This window comes from Labeo rohita, chromosome 13 (genome assembly GCF_022985175.1).
Source record: "Labeo rohita strain BAU-BD-2019 chromosome 13, IGBB_LRoh.1.0, whole genome shotgun sequence".
NCBI lineage: Eukaryota > Metazoa > Chordata > Actinopteri > Cypriniformes > Cyprinidae > Labeo > Labeo rohita.
The window spans coordinates 7,857,958-7,872,026 of NC_066881.1; the positions used below are offsets into that span (position 1 = coordinate 7,857,958).

At 33.3% G+C, this 14,069-nt stretch overlaps 1 protein-coding gene across 1 annotated transcript in view; it reads right to left on the minus strand.

The window, feature by feature from the left end:
- Nucleotides 1–14,069, minus strand: part of thada (THADA armadillo repeat containing) — a 140,054-nt gene that overhangs the window by 87,323 nt on the left and 38,662 nt on the right. The window contains 3 exon segments of the mRNA XM_051126745.1: nucleotides 7,789–7,880; nucleotides 13,237–13,359; nucleotides 13,451–13,573. Of these exon segments, the coding sequence (XP_050982702.1) occupies nucleotides 7,789–7,880; nucleotides 13,237–13,359; nucleotides 13,451–13,573 (338 nt within the window).

Here is a 14,069-nt window from a genome sequence, read left to right on the forward strand (position 1 = left end):
CAACTTCGTTAGTCCTGTTTATAAACTTGAGCGCAACTGAAGTCGTCACTTGTCAAAATATGTTTTATACAACGGTTTTGAAAGCTTTCGGTTTGTTTCGTTTCGGTGTTTAACTAAGATGTTTATCATTCGTTTTTCAAACTCTGATTTGACTTCTTTGATCTAGTCCAAATAGACCAAGCAAAACATTACCCGGAGTGCTTTGTTTTGACCATAATCATTGTTATAATTGGTAAGAAGCTGATCAATTCAAGTTTTTTTTTTTTTTTAAGTTACGCAAAACATAAAAGCTAATGTAAAACATGTTTGAAAAGCAAACCACTCCAAGAAACACAAACAAGCGTCACTTACATTAACGAATTCAGGAGCGCACGGCTACTAAAACTCAGATTTGATAAACAAACATGCGATTGATAAAATATTAAAGACTCTATAACTCTCTTGCTTTAGGTACACTAAAAAATGCTTGTTTTGCTTTGTAATTATTTACTAGCAATTTCTGTGAAAATTGTTTTAGAGAAGCATCAAGTAACATGACATTTTAAACTAGATAGACTGACCGAGTTTTAAAGTTTTTCTGTACACTACTGTACGTAAATTTGCTGGAAATGTTTTTGCAAGAAAGTAATAATTTATTCTGAAAGGATGAAAGTCATGTTTCACATGGTTACCTATTTTAAATAAATGTTTAAATAAATGCTTATAATCTTTCTATTCAAACAGTCCTGAAAAACTATTACTGTTTCCACAAAGATATTAACCAGTACTGTTTTTGAACAGTGATAACAATAGGAAATTAGCATATTAGAATGATTTCTGAAGGATCAAGTGACACTAAAGACTGAATTATGCTGAAAACTTAGCTTTACCGTCACTGTATTAAATTACACTTTAAAATCAAATAGAAAGTTAAGAAGTTATTTTAAATTATAATATTTTACAGTTTTTACTCTATTTTTGATTAAATAAATTTCAAACTTTTGAAGAGCCTTACATTAACTAGGGCGATATGAAATCGGTTTTATTTTTTCCTGAATTCTGTGGGTTTTTTTGGTTTTTCTCCAAATTCAGTTTCCCCTTTTCTGGATTCAATTTTTTTCCATTTTAATTTTTCTAGACTTTGATTAAATAGCCAAAAAAAAAAAAACAACAACAACAACAACAACAACAACAACAACAACAACAACAACAACAACAACGATTTCTTTCAAATTCAATTTATTCACCTTCCAAATTTTACCCCAAAAAAACTTTTTTCCTTTTTATTTTGCTGTTGTTTTAATGGTTTTAATGATTTAATAATTTGAAAAAATTATATATGTCATATATATATATATATATATATATATATATATATATATACACTTTATATATGATTTATATTCATATATATATATATATATATATATATACACTATATATATTTTGATATATATATTCATATATATATATATATATATATATATATATATATATATATATATATATATATAATAAATGAAACTTACAATTTAACAGCCATATGAAATCCATTGTATTTTTTCCAAAATTCATTTTTATTATTTTTTTCATTTTTTTTTTTTCCATTTTTTTTTTTTTTTTTTTTTTTCCATTTTAATTTTCTGGATTCAGTTTTATTTTCCATTTTCATCTTTTAGACTCTGTTTTAATGGTTAAATTAAAAACAATATTAATCAAAAAGCATGCCCAATTAATTGAAATCATAAAACTTACAATTTAACAGCCCTATGAAATCCATTTTATTTTTTCCCAAACTCATTTTTATTTTTTTTTCCCAAATTTTATTTTATTTTATTTTATTTTATTTTATTTTATTTTATTTTAATTTTCAAAAAAAAAAAAAAAAAAAAAAAAAAAAAAAAACATTCTGAATTCATTTTTGTTGTTTTGTTGTTGTTTTTGTCAAAATCTTTTTTTTTTTTTTACATTTATTTTCTGGATTCCATTCTAATGGCTTCATTAAATTTTCATTAAATATAAAAAACATGTTTAAAAACTATTTATTTTTAGTTTATTTATTTATTTATTTTTTTTTTTTTTCAACAGTTTTCTGGTAAATAAATTATGGTAAATAAGTATTCTTCAGTAATTTGTTTAGTAAACAAAACTGCATCTGCACCATTCATTCACACACAGAGCATGCAGAATTCGGTTTTAAATTGTCTTTTTGCAGCTTAATATTTACAAACACTAGTCCATATCACATGATGATTTAAGTGAACTGACCTACTTTTGATTTTTTCATCCAAAATTTGGCAACTTCCATGACATTCTGCATTGTAAAGTAAATTCTATTTTTAGTATTATGCGATTCCGTTTGAGTTTTCAGCATTGCGGAAATCATAAGGCCCTGCTAAACTATGTAATCTGCCAGCTAGTATATAACATTTAGAATGTAGGCAATTTCTTTTCAAATAGAACTTTTGTCATTTTTCAAGCAATAGCCATTTTCATTTTAAAAGCAACTGACTTTTAAATGCACCACTTATACTATACAATAGCACAGAATAGCATATAAGCATGTGATGCACCTTGCATTTTGAAGTCATTCTTCCATGCAAAAGAAAATTTGCATATTGTGCACAGTATACAAACTCTATGCTGCAAAAACAGTAAGACACTATTCAATTCAGAACACAGCCACAGTACACACAGACTGTAAACAAAAAGACCCAAAAAGTCAAAACAGAACGGCCTGTCAAAATGTTTAACAAGCACATGTTTGCACACAAATCACAGGACTCACAAAAACACTTGCACACAGGAAGAGAAATTAAACAAAACAATATGAAGCAATAGCCGAGTGACCCGCAGGATAAAGACGCTTGCCATACAAACACATAAAACTAAAGACAAACACATTGAGATGTCGGACAAGCTGACGGCAGGGTTCTCCTGAAAGTAAACTGTCCTGACTATGGGCGTTCACAGCGCCCGAGCCAGAGTCAGCATTATTTCAGCACGATTGTGACCGGTGACCTCTAAAGACTGAGCGTCCCTTCAGAAAATCCCAGGGTAATTTTGACGTGAAACGCCACGGTCAGCTGACCCGGCAGCACATGGGCTCTTTGAAGTGTGAGGTATTCCAACACACTAGTTTGTGTCATTACGACCAGCTCGATTTTCCAATTAAGTCCAATCAGCACACCGATTAATCATAACAAACCATGATCTCATGAGTGAACCATGATTGTTCTTCAACGAGGTCAGCGCCACTCCCGTTTAGTCATTCCTCACTCCATCCGTGACCTCTCTGCGTTCAATCCCAGAATGCACCAGAACATTCTTGCAACAGCTCGCGCTCCACTGATTTGGATGAGATTAGGGAGCTGACGCAGAGCAGTCCCCGCAGCAGGGGGTCCCATCGCGGCCCACCCGCCCAGCCCTGCGGTGGCCAGGGATCAGAGGTCACGGTCAACTCGGCAGCAATGGAGAGGGTGTGAATGTGTGTAAGAACTGTGTCAACGTTCCCTCTTCTACGGAAAAGATTAACATGCGTTGAAGTGCGTTAACCCCCGTGCGTCAGCTTCAACGCCTGTCAAGAGTTTGAGGCTATCGGTAAAGGCAAGAGCTGAAACTGTGAACAAAAGAGTAAGTCTTTGCGAGGGTGGATAAATGTGGGATGAGGATAGAAGCAGAACGCAAACAAACAAAGACCATTAGGGAGTTAGGAGGAACATCCAGAACATTTAAGGGGCTGGAAGGTGTCCATGCGCTGTAGGCCAACATACGACAGAGATTAATGACTGGAATAGAGGATTGGAAAGAGATTAAAAGGGTAGAACTTCAGTGCCCCCTAGTGAACAACCCTTGACAGAGCAGGATCACAGAGAAATGATGCTCTTCAACTCACCTCAACATCTTACATGGAAGCAATGCATTCTAATGGAATGCTTGCATCAAAAGTTCTCACAAAAATGAAAATTCTGTCATTAATTACACCACCTCATGTCGTTGCAAACCTGTAAGGCCTTTATTCATCCTCAGAACACAAATTAAGATATTTGATGAAATCTGACAGCTTTCTGACCCTGTATAGACAGCAATGCAACTGACACATTCAAGGCCCAGAAAGGTATAAAGGACATCATTAAAATAGTACCCAACCATCGGTGGTTGTGGTACTGTCATGATTGTGTGTCGAGGACTGACACAGAAGAGAAAATCATTAATGTTTTTTTTTGTAGCTTCATAACATCAAGGTTGAACCTCTGATGTCACTGGACTTTTTTTTATAGTAATTAATGACAGAATTTTCATTTTTGGGTGAAGTATCCCTTTAACAATTTATTATAAAGTAATAACAAGCAGTTGGCAGCACAAATATCTCTTCTTAACCTTTTCTGCAATGTTACAGCCACTTTTTACCAATTCCCAATGGATAAAATCAAGCTGAATTTACATTGTGTCAAATATATCAAATTAAATTGGCACAATAGGTTGCAACAGCATAAATTAGGGCTGGGCGATATGGACAAAAAAAAAAAAAAATATATATATATATATATATATATATATATATATATATATATATATATCAGATATTTTTTATATATCAGTCGATTTCGGTAATTATAAATGTACATTTTTTATTTTTTTCAAAGTTTAATGGGAGATTTTTGCTCCAATGTGAAAGCTGTAAAAACCAGATGGTAAATTGTGGTTTTCAATTATTCTTTATGGTCAGAACATGAGAAACACTTCATGTTTTTGAATTCTTCACACTTTTTCCAGTCATTTTTACTGAACAAAATAAACTAAAAATAATAAGAAAAAATTAATTGCTACATGTTCTGTAATGAGTAATATTGTTTCAAATCAAGAAACAGGTTTGTGTTGCCTGATAATATTACTACTACTACTACTAATAATATAATTAATAATAACATTAATAATAATAATAATAATAAAATAATAATAAACATTTTTGTCTCTTAGAAATACACATTTTATAGTAACTTGAGTTAGAAGGCAAATGTAGATTTATGTTCATTATCAAAATAAGCAATATCGGTAAAAATTATAGCAACCTCATTTTTATATGGTGAAATTTAATTATTCTGACAGGGTTTTTTTTTGTTGTTTATTTGATTTTTTTATTTTTAATTAACCATTGGTCATCCATAGTAGCATTTATTTAGATCCTGATAATCAGCCTCAATATCATGATAAAAATGTATGGTTTTTATGTATTTGTATGAAAAACGGTAATCTAAATACATTTAGTATAAATGCATAAATGCTATAGCTTAATAAAAAAAATAAATAAATACAATGGAATATAAAATAATTATATTCCATTACTATAACAGCATCTTATTGGCACATTTAAAAAATAAATAAATAAAAAAAAATTCATGTGGTAATATTTAGAGAATAAAGTCGAAATACTAAGAGAATAAAGTCACAATTTTTTGAGAAAAAGGTCGAAATGATGAGAATAAAGTCAAAATTACAAGAATTCACAGCAATTACAAGATTAAAATTATAATATTTTGAGAGTATATTCTAGCCCAAGGGTGGCGAACTCCAGTCCTGGAGAGCCGCAGCCCTGCAGAGTTCAGCTCCAACCCAAATAAAAACTCACCTGCTTGTAGCTTCCTAGCAACCCTTCAGACCTTGATTAGTTTGATTAGGGTTAAAACAAAACTCTGCAGGGCTGCGGCTCTCCAGGACCGATTTTCGCAGCCCCTGTTCTAGCCTATTGCACATGCAAATGGCCCGGATTGGGAGAACCGGGAGATATTCCAAAGTCTCAGCTTTCAAACTCTGTCAGTTTTATAGTGAAATACAAACAATGTGTGTTACATTAATGTGTTTTTAATGTGGTGTGACAGATCGCTGTTTTCGCCTCAGTTTAAGCAGCATGTGAATCATCTTCTGTTTCATTAAAGTAGGTTATTCTGGGGTTTTTTCATGCTATCTGATGTTGCTTCACTTTTATATCTTGCTATAAACTTGAAATAAACACATCTATAATTTGTATTTCATGATAAAATTGACAGAATTTGAAAGCTGAGCTGTGTTATATATTAAAAGCAACAAAGCACAAAATGATTGTGATTACTGGGTGACTGGTGTGCTACAAATAATAAATGAAAGGTGTTAAATATAAGCCTATGTCCAATCATTTACTGTATCATACCATGAATAAAACAGCTTGTGAATAGTCACTTAGCATTAGACATCGCAGAAAATACAACATGACTTGTGTTAACGAGTTGGAGCCCACTTCAACCTTTAGAGTGTTTTATTGTTGTTTTTAATTAAATACATGTGAGGAATGAAAGGTTGGACGACAGTTTTTTTTTTTTTTTACAGAGTAGGTGGTGGAATTTGCACAAAGAAAGGACAATTTAATGAACCGATTCACATGAATACAGCGCTCTGTCACGCCACATTCAAGAGCTTGAAAAACACATTATTGTAAGACACATATTTTGTATTTCCCTATATAAAACTGATTTTGATTGCTGAGACTTTGATAGCTGAGAAAGTACAAAAGCACAAAGCTTATTGCTATTGGGAAGGCTGGCGCACTACAAATAACAAATGCAATCGAAGACATGAAATATTACTTCAAGCATAGCTACTGTCCCCACGAGTATGACACGAAGTATGATTTCTGCTAATAATAGCACATGTATTAGCTGTATTTAAAAGGGTTAAATAAGATTAACCCTTTTTGAGATTTAAAAAGTATTTAAACTGTATTATTTTTATGAAAATAACCGATTGCTTCGCCAGATAAGACCCTTCTTCCTCAGCTGGAATCGTTTACAACCACATTTGGGATCGTTTAAAGCTGCATTTAAACTGCATTTTGGAAGTTCAAAATCGGGGCACCATATCAGTCCATTATATGAAGAAAAATCCTGAAATGTTTTCCTCAAAAAACAATTTCTTTACGACTGAAGAAAGAAAGACATGAACATCTTGGATGACAAGGGAGTGAGTACATTATATGTGAATCTTTATTTTGGAAGCGGACTTCTCCTTTAAAAAACATTGTTCCTGTTCAGTCTGTTAATAAATATCATATTATTGATATTAAGCTGTTTTCACGAGTTCTGTACAGTATATAGTATACAGTATACTGCTGCTCATGTATTTCGAACCTCGTTTTACGTCTAAACGAAGAACGAAAGATTTCAAAAGACTTAAAAAAGTTGAGTCAACTTAAAATAATTTATAACCTGGCTGCCTTAAAATTTTAAGTTCAGTCAACTCAAAAAGAGTTTATTCAACTTGAAATGTTAAATGATATTAAGTGACAACTTAGATATTTGAGCTGAATCAACTTAAAAATATAAGGCAGCTGGGTTTCTTACCCATCTGTTAAGTTTAGCAAACACAAATATCTAAGTTGTTACTTAGTACAACTTAACATTTCAAGTTGACTAAACTTATTTCAGTTGACTGAACTTAAAATTATAAGGCAGCAGGGTAACAAATTATTTTAAGCTGACTTAACAAATTGTGTTTTTTTATTTTTTACAGTGTAGTTGTCAAATTTTATAAACTTTTTTTGGTGCATAGAGAACTCTATACTCTATATGACATTTGAAATAAACTCTACGTGACCTTTTGAGTTTGTGCAACTAACTCACACAAGTTAAGCAATAATTGTCTAGTGGAAGGTCTGCCAAAACAAGAGTGTTTTGCATTAATAATGTGCAATATTAATGTGTGGTTGTTTAAAGTGTTTTTAACTTACGTATTTTACAGTGTAGTTAGGAGTGTTACATAATACAAATAGAGTCACACCTGTTCTTTTTGGAGTGCTCATCTTTTCCCTTCTTCACCCCGAATATCCGCGTAATCAGAGTGCTGAACAGAAGCGTAGAGGAGTTTCTCACCTAGAAAGATGACAGGATGGAGAAAATGACATCAGGGCAAACATTCCACCCATGTACATTTATCATTCAAGCTTTGACGCACAATATTACATTAAAGAGGTCAACTTTGCTTAAAATGTAAAAATGTGGCGCTCATGTGGCTACTCCAAACATCAGTATGCTGCGCATACAGACAATTAAAACAAACACCGCAGACACAAATACAAAAATGCTTTTTGTGAATTGCCATGAGTCATACTCAGACAGACTGATAATCTTAAATGCAAATGGATTGCTGTGGACTGCAGGCCAGCAATACACTTACAAACTGACATGCAAATACATCTAAGAACATATTAACTTCTACAGCCAGATTTCCCATGAAGATTTCGCAGTGAGTTCAAGTTGGTCACACTGATTGGCAGAGTTAAAAGAAAGATGATTGGTTTTAAAGTGACTTCTGTGTATCACTACACTACTGACAACAGAAAATAGCCTCTTAGCCTGTAAATTTTCACCAAAACTCTGCTAACATGACTGCATCTTTAAAGACACAGCAGTGAAAAATTATTTACAAAAAAAAAAACAACAACTTAGGGAAAAGTAGAAAATGCCAGGGAAAATTAAATAAAAAGTAAAGTTGTAACACTTTAAAGAGATATAAAAATAAATAAATAAATAAAAACGAAACAAAATCTGACATTTTCTCTTAACCTTATGCCTTGCAATTTTTTTTTTTTAATGTATGAACACAAAACAGACACATTTCCCAAAATATATACACTACTAGTCAAAAGATTTTTAATGTTTTTTTAAAGAAGTCTCTTCTGCTCACCAAGCCTGCATTTATTTGACCAAAATATAACATTGTGAAATATTTTTATTTAAAATAACTGCTTTCTATTTGAATATTTTTAAATGTAATTTATTCCTGTGATCAAAGCTAAATTTTCATTGTCATTACTCCAGTCTTCAGTGTCACATGATCCTTTAGAAATTATTCTTATATGCTGATTTGCTGTTAAAAAAACATTTATAATAATAACAATAATAATAATAATAATAATAATAATAATAATAATAATAATAATAATAATTTTAATGTAAATAAAATTTACTCAACTGTTTTAAATATTGATATTACTATTATTATTATTATTATTATTATTATTATTATTATTATTATTATTATATTTAAAACAGTTGAATTTTTTTTTTTTTTTTGATGAATAGAAAGATCCAAATATTCAAATTAATATCTGAATCGATTTATCTAAAAAAAGCTTTTGTAACACAAAAACAATACACCATACCATTCGAACGTTTGGAGTCATTATTTATTTATTTGAGAAGGAAAAAACTGAAAATTAATACTTTTATTTAGCAAGGATGTTTTAAATTGATCAAAAGTGATGATAAAGACATTTATAATGTTACAAAAGATTTCTATTTCACATAAATACTGTTCTTCTGAACTTTCTATTCAAAGAAACCTGAAAAGGTTCTACTTTGTTTTCAACATAATAATAATCATAATAAGAAGTTAGAATGATTAGAATGATTTTTTGAAGGATCATGTGACTGGAGTAATGATGATAAAAATTCAGCATAGAAATCACAGGAATAAATTACATTTTAAAATACATTCAAACAGAAAACAGTTATTTTAAAATGGTAAAAAAATATTTCAAAATTGTACTGGTTCTGCTGCACTTTGGATCAAATAAATGCAGACTTAGTGAGCAGAAGAGACATAAAAAAATTAAAAAAACATGTATTTATGTATTTTCAGAAATGCGTCTCTCATTTTATGTTCATACAATGGACGTCAATGAGCTCCAACGTTCTTCAAAATATCTTCTTTCATGTTTCACAGAAAAAAGGAAGTCATACAGGTTTGGAACAACTCGAGGGTGAGAAAAGAGGAAAGTTGGGTGGATTACTTCTTTAAATGGCCCTCAGGGAGAAAACGCAATAAATAATATGATATGACCTCTTTAACATGAGAGAGTAGTGAGTCAGAGCACATGATGATGGCCCTCGAGACAATTACAATGCAAAAATTGGTCTTGCAGCTCAAGGGTGTATAAGAGAGTCACAAAGCCAATGTCATGCAGGATTTGCAGGGTCTGATGACATCTTTTTCCAGGAACAGTAAACGGCCTTCAAATCACAATCTTATGTGGCTAAAGTAATGCTGGGCACAACAAACTTAATGTTCAAAGTGTTACTGCCTCATAACTTTTGATCAATTTTTTTTTTATGTCAGCTTAAGAAACATTTCTCACAAACTACAAGAAAACTGTGTGTGTTCTCTGTGACTGCTGCATTCTGGGAAGGATTAAGCTTACTGTACTCTACAGTAAAGCCTGTTGGCTTGAGCGCTGCTGTAAAAAGGGAAAACGGCAACAGTAGCAGATCTTCTGACATCCTGAGAGTAAGGAACGAGTGGGAGGGGGGAAAGACTCAAAAGGAATGAACTGATAAGAAAATGAAGTGAGGAGAGATGTATGAAAGAGACGTTAAGGCAGATAGACAGGTATGAGGGAGGAGAGTACAGGAATGTGACCTGGAGTTGTCGCCATCGTGACCTGTAGGAGCTGTGTCGCCCATGTGGAGGTGATCAAAGCAAGCAATCTAGGGCAACCGGCCAGGACCACCACACAGCTCTGTGTGTGTGTGTCCGCACGTACGGCTCCTGTCCCCCGTGTTCTCATTCGCTTTAATTATTAACCTGTCAGTGCCTCAGCAACAGCTATGGCCTGACAGGCTGGTGTACGTGAGGAACAGTGAACAAATGAGTGTGAGAAAGACTGAAGAGACAAGCAACACTGGAGAGAGAGATTTATTTACTTTAAGTCCCCCTCTCTAATAATATAAAGAGCAAAATGCATTTAGTCTGTGCAATGCATGTGCATGTACATACATTTGGATGCTTAGTCAAACTTAGAGTTTGATACAGTTGATTTAGAGTTCTTTATTGTATACTATATGTTGTTTATTTCTAATCAAACTTTAAGTTTTGATATATTTAAGATTGGAAATTTATAAAATATCTTCATGGAACATGATCTTTACTTAAAAGAGAACGCCACTTCCAGAACAACAATTCACAAATAATTTACTCACCCCATTGTCATCCAAGATGTTCATGTCTTTCTGTCTTCAGTCATGAAGAAATTATGGTTTTGAGGGAAACAGCATTTTTCTCCATATAATGGACTTCATTAGTGCCCAGATTTTGAACTTCCAAAATGCATTTAAATCAATAGGCTCTAAACAATCCCAGCCGAGGATCATCTAACGAAACAATCGGTCATTTTTTATTTTTTTTTTTCTTCCAAAAAATAAAAATGTGTATACTTTTTAAGCACAAAAGCTTGTGTAGCACAGGCTCTGGGATGCGCGTTCACGATGCTTCGAATTAGTGATGAGTCGTTCTTGAACGAATCTGTAATGTGACTCGGGAAGAACAAGTCGTCTCGAACTGATTCGTTTAGTCGCGCATGCGCAACATCCTATTAGGTTCCGTACTGTAATTAGCTCACTTGTTTCGAATCTTCGGGTTTTTCAAGTCATTCGTTCATCTTACGGGGCTGTCACTTGATGCCGATTTTGCTAAAATTAACGAAATGACCCGAAAAAAAGATATGTTCATTTTCATGAACGAGACTCAAAGGTCCGAGTCTGTAAAGTGATCCGAACTTCCCATCACTACTACGAGTCATGTCTAAGTTCATCATCTGTGTACTCTGGCTCAAAAGGTAGAGTATGGTGAAAAACTCCATGTTATTTTCTCCTACAACTTCAGAATCGTCCTACATCGTTGTACCTTTTTGTTTGTAAACAGCGTTTGACTTACATGCACTTTCTTAGTCTTTGCACGTTCACTTTGTAAACACTGGGTCAGTAGTTCCACCTACTTTCCACGTGACCTTTCGACATGATTCAGTAGTATGTAGTGTCGTGAACGTCGCATCCCAGAACCTGTGCTACACAAGCTTTTGTGCTTAAAAAGTATACAAATGTTATTTTCTGAAAAAAAAAAAATGACTGATCGTTTCACAAGTTTCACCCTTCTTCCTCGGCTGGGATCGTTTAGAGTCCTTTAAAGCTGCATTTAAAAAAATATTTTGGAAGTTCAAAATCGAGGAAGACCATTATATGGAGAAAAATGCTGAAATGCTTTCTTTAAAAACCATAATCTTCACGATTGAAGACACAAAGACATGAACATCTTGGATGAGTAGGGGGTGAGTAAATTATTTGTGAATTGCTGTTCTGGAAGTGGACTTCTCCTTTAATATCCTAATGATTTTTGGCCTAAAAGAAAAATTGGTAATTTTGATCCATACATTGTGTTTTTGGCTATTGCTACAAATATATCTGTGCTATTTGAGACTGGCTTTGTGGTCCAGGGTCACATGTATGGTCCATTCTAGAGAACTGGTTCAAAGTTAGAGTTTTTTTTTTTTTTCCTTTTTTTCCCCCACAAATTTTGTATGTATGCAAATTGTATAATATCCAAGGTACACATTTCTAGTAATTGTGCAGTTAATTCTCATTGTATTTTCACAAAGTTTTGGAATATCTGTCCTCTCCCCAAATTTGTCACTACCGAAACACAATAATGTATAATTTAATGAGAAGGGTTATACTGACCTGTTAAGATTTTGTTTACATCTACCTTGCAAATATATTTTTGCTATTTTATTAAAAAACTGTTTTCAGGGGTTAATCAATCACATTTACAATTGTAACAATATTGCAAGAGTAATTTATGAGATTTGTTGTATTTTGAATCCAGTTTTTCTTTGTAAAAGGCAAAAAGTTGATCATACTGATTTAAAAGTCGAGTTGGAATATACACTGAACCAAACACTACCATAACATCTTAGCTGATAATTCAGTATACTTCATTTTTGACAAAGCATCCCATGTTAAAGTCACGACTGCACATTTTCAGTAGAGACAGCATCACATTACAGAATTTTAACCCACATACTAAAATGCTATTAAAACATTAAAATACTAAAAACATGTGCATTTCCTTTGTGTGAGATCCTTCAGAAATCTAGGCTTTACCATCACCAAGCCATGGCCTTGACATATTAACTTTAATGGCATTGCGTATAAGATCTGGGTAGCTAACCGATACAAAAAAGTACCATACAAAAAGTAATAACTTGTAAAGAACCACAAAGAATAACAAAAAAGAAGTGTAGTTGAGAAATACTTTGTGGTACTGAATGTTTGTATTTCTGAACTTACTTCTTTACTAAAGAGTTTCAAAAAATGAAAAAGCGTGAGTTTTTTTGTTATTGAAAGCACTTGCATAGATAGAAAAGTATAGAAATAAGGAAAGGGGTATACTCACGGCCCACACGGGAGAAGTGAAACCCAGGATAGCAGCTTGCATGCCCTCTGACACAAACGGCACAATGTTCTCCCCCAAACGCGTGTCTCGATACAAAGCCCTCAGGATGTTCAGAGCATGGACCTGCATGTACATAAAAACAAATAAAGGCCAATTAAACATTCCTGATTTTACTCAGAATCTCCTCTTATAGCTAAAGTGCGTGAGTGTCTACCTGTGGCACAGAGCTGCTCTCAGTATCTCCATCATTAGAAGGCATGGCCAATGCCGTCAGAGATCTCATGGTCATCTTCAGGAGTCCACAGCTGGATGATTTGGGTTCAGAGGACAGCAGGGCCTACAAAGGGACAACATTATTACAGCTGTCACTTACAAGTAGATTAGCAGCCAAGTTTCCACACATTCAAAATGGTTTTGGAATGACATGAGGCTGAGTAAATGATGACAGAAGTTACATTTTTAGGTGAACTCTGCTTCAAGCTGTATTTCAGATGTGATATTCCTTTGAGATGGTGACAGTGAATGACAGCATGACAGAGGAAAAATGACTCACTGTATGTAATCGAATACGGCCCTCTGTTCTTTTGTCCTTGTGCCAAAGGGTGTGAACTCATCACGCAAGACCACCTTTTCCGGGACATACCGCAGGAATGTGCGCTCATGCCAGGTGTTGAGTCTATCCATCCTCTCCCTGTCTTATTCTTCCCTAAAACCCTCTTATTGTCTTGCGTTTCAGATCCAAAGCCCATTTTTCCTTGACTTCAGTATTCAGCTATTCTGACCTCTCAGAGGACTGTCCACTTGGGATGGTCTCCATCATAAAAACTACATGG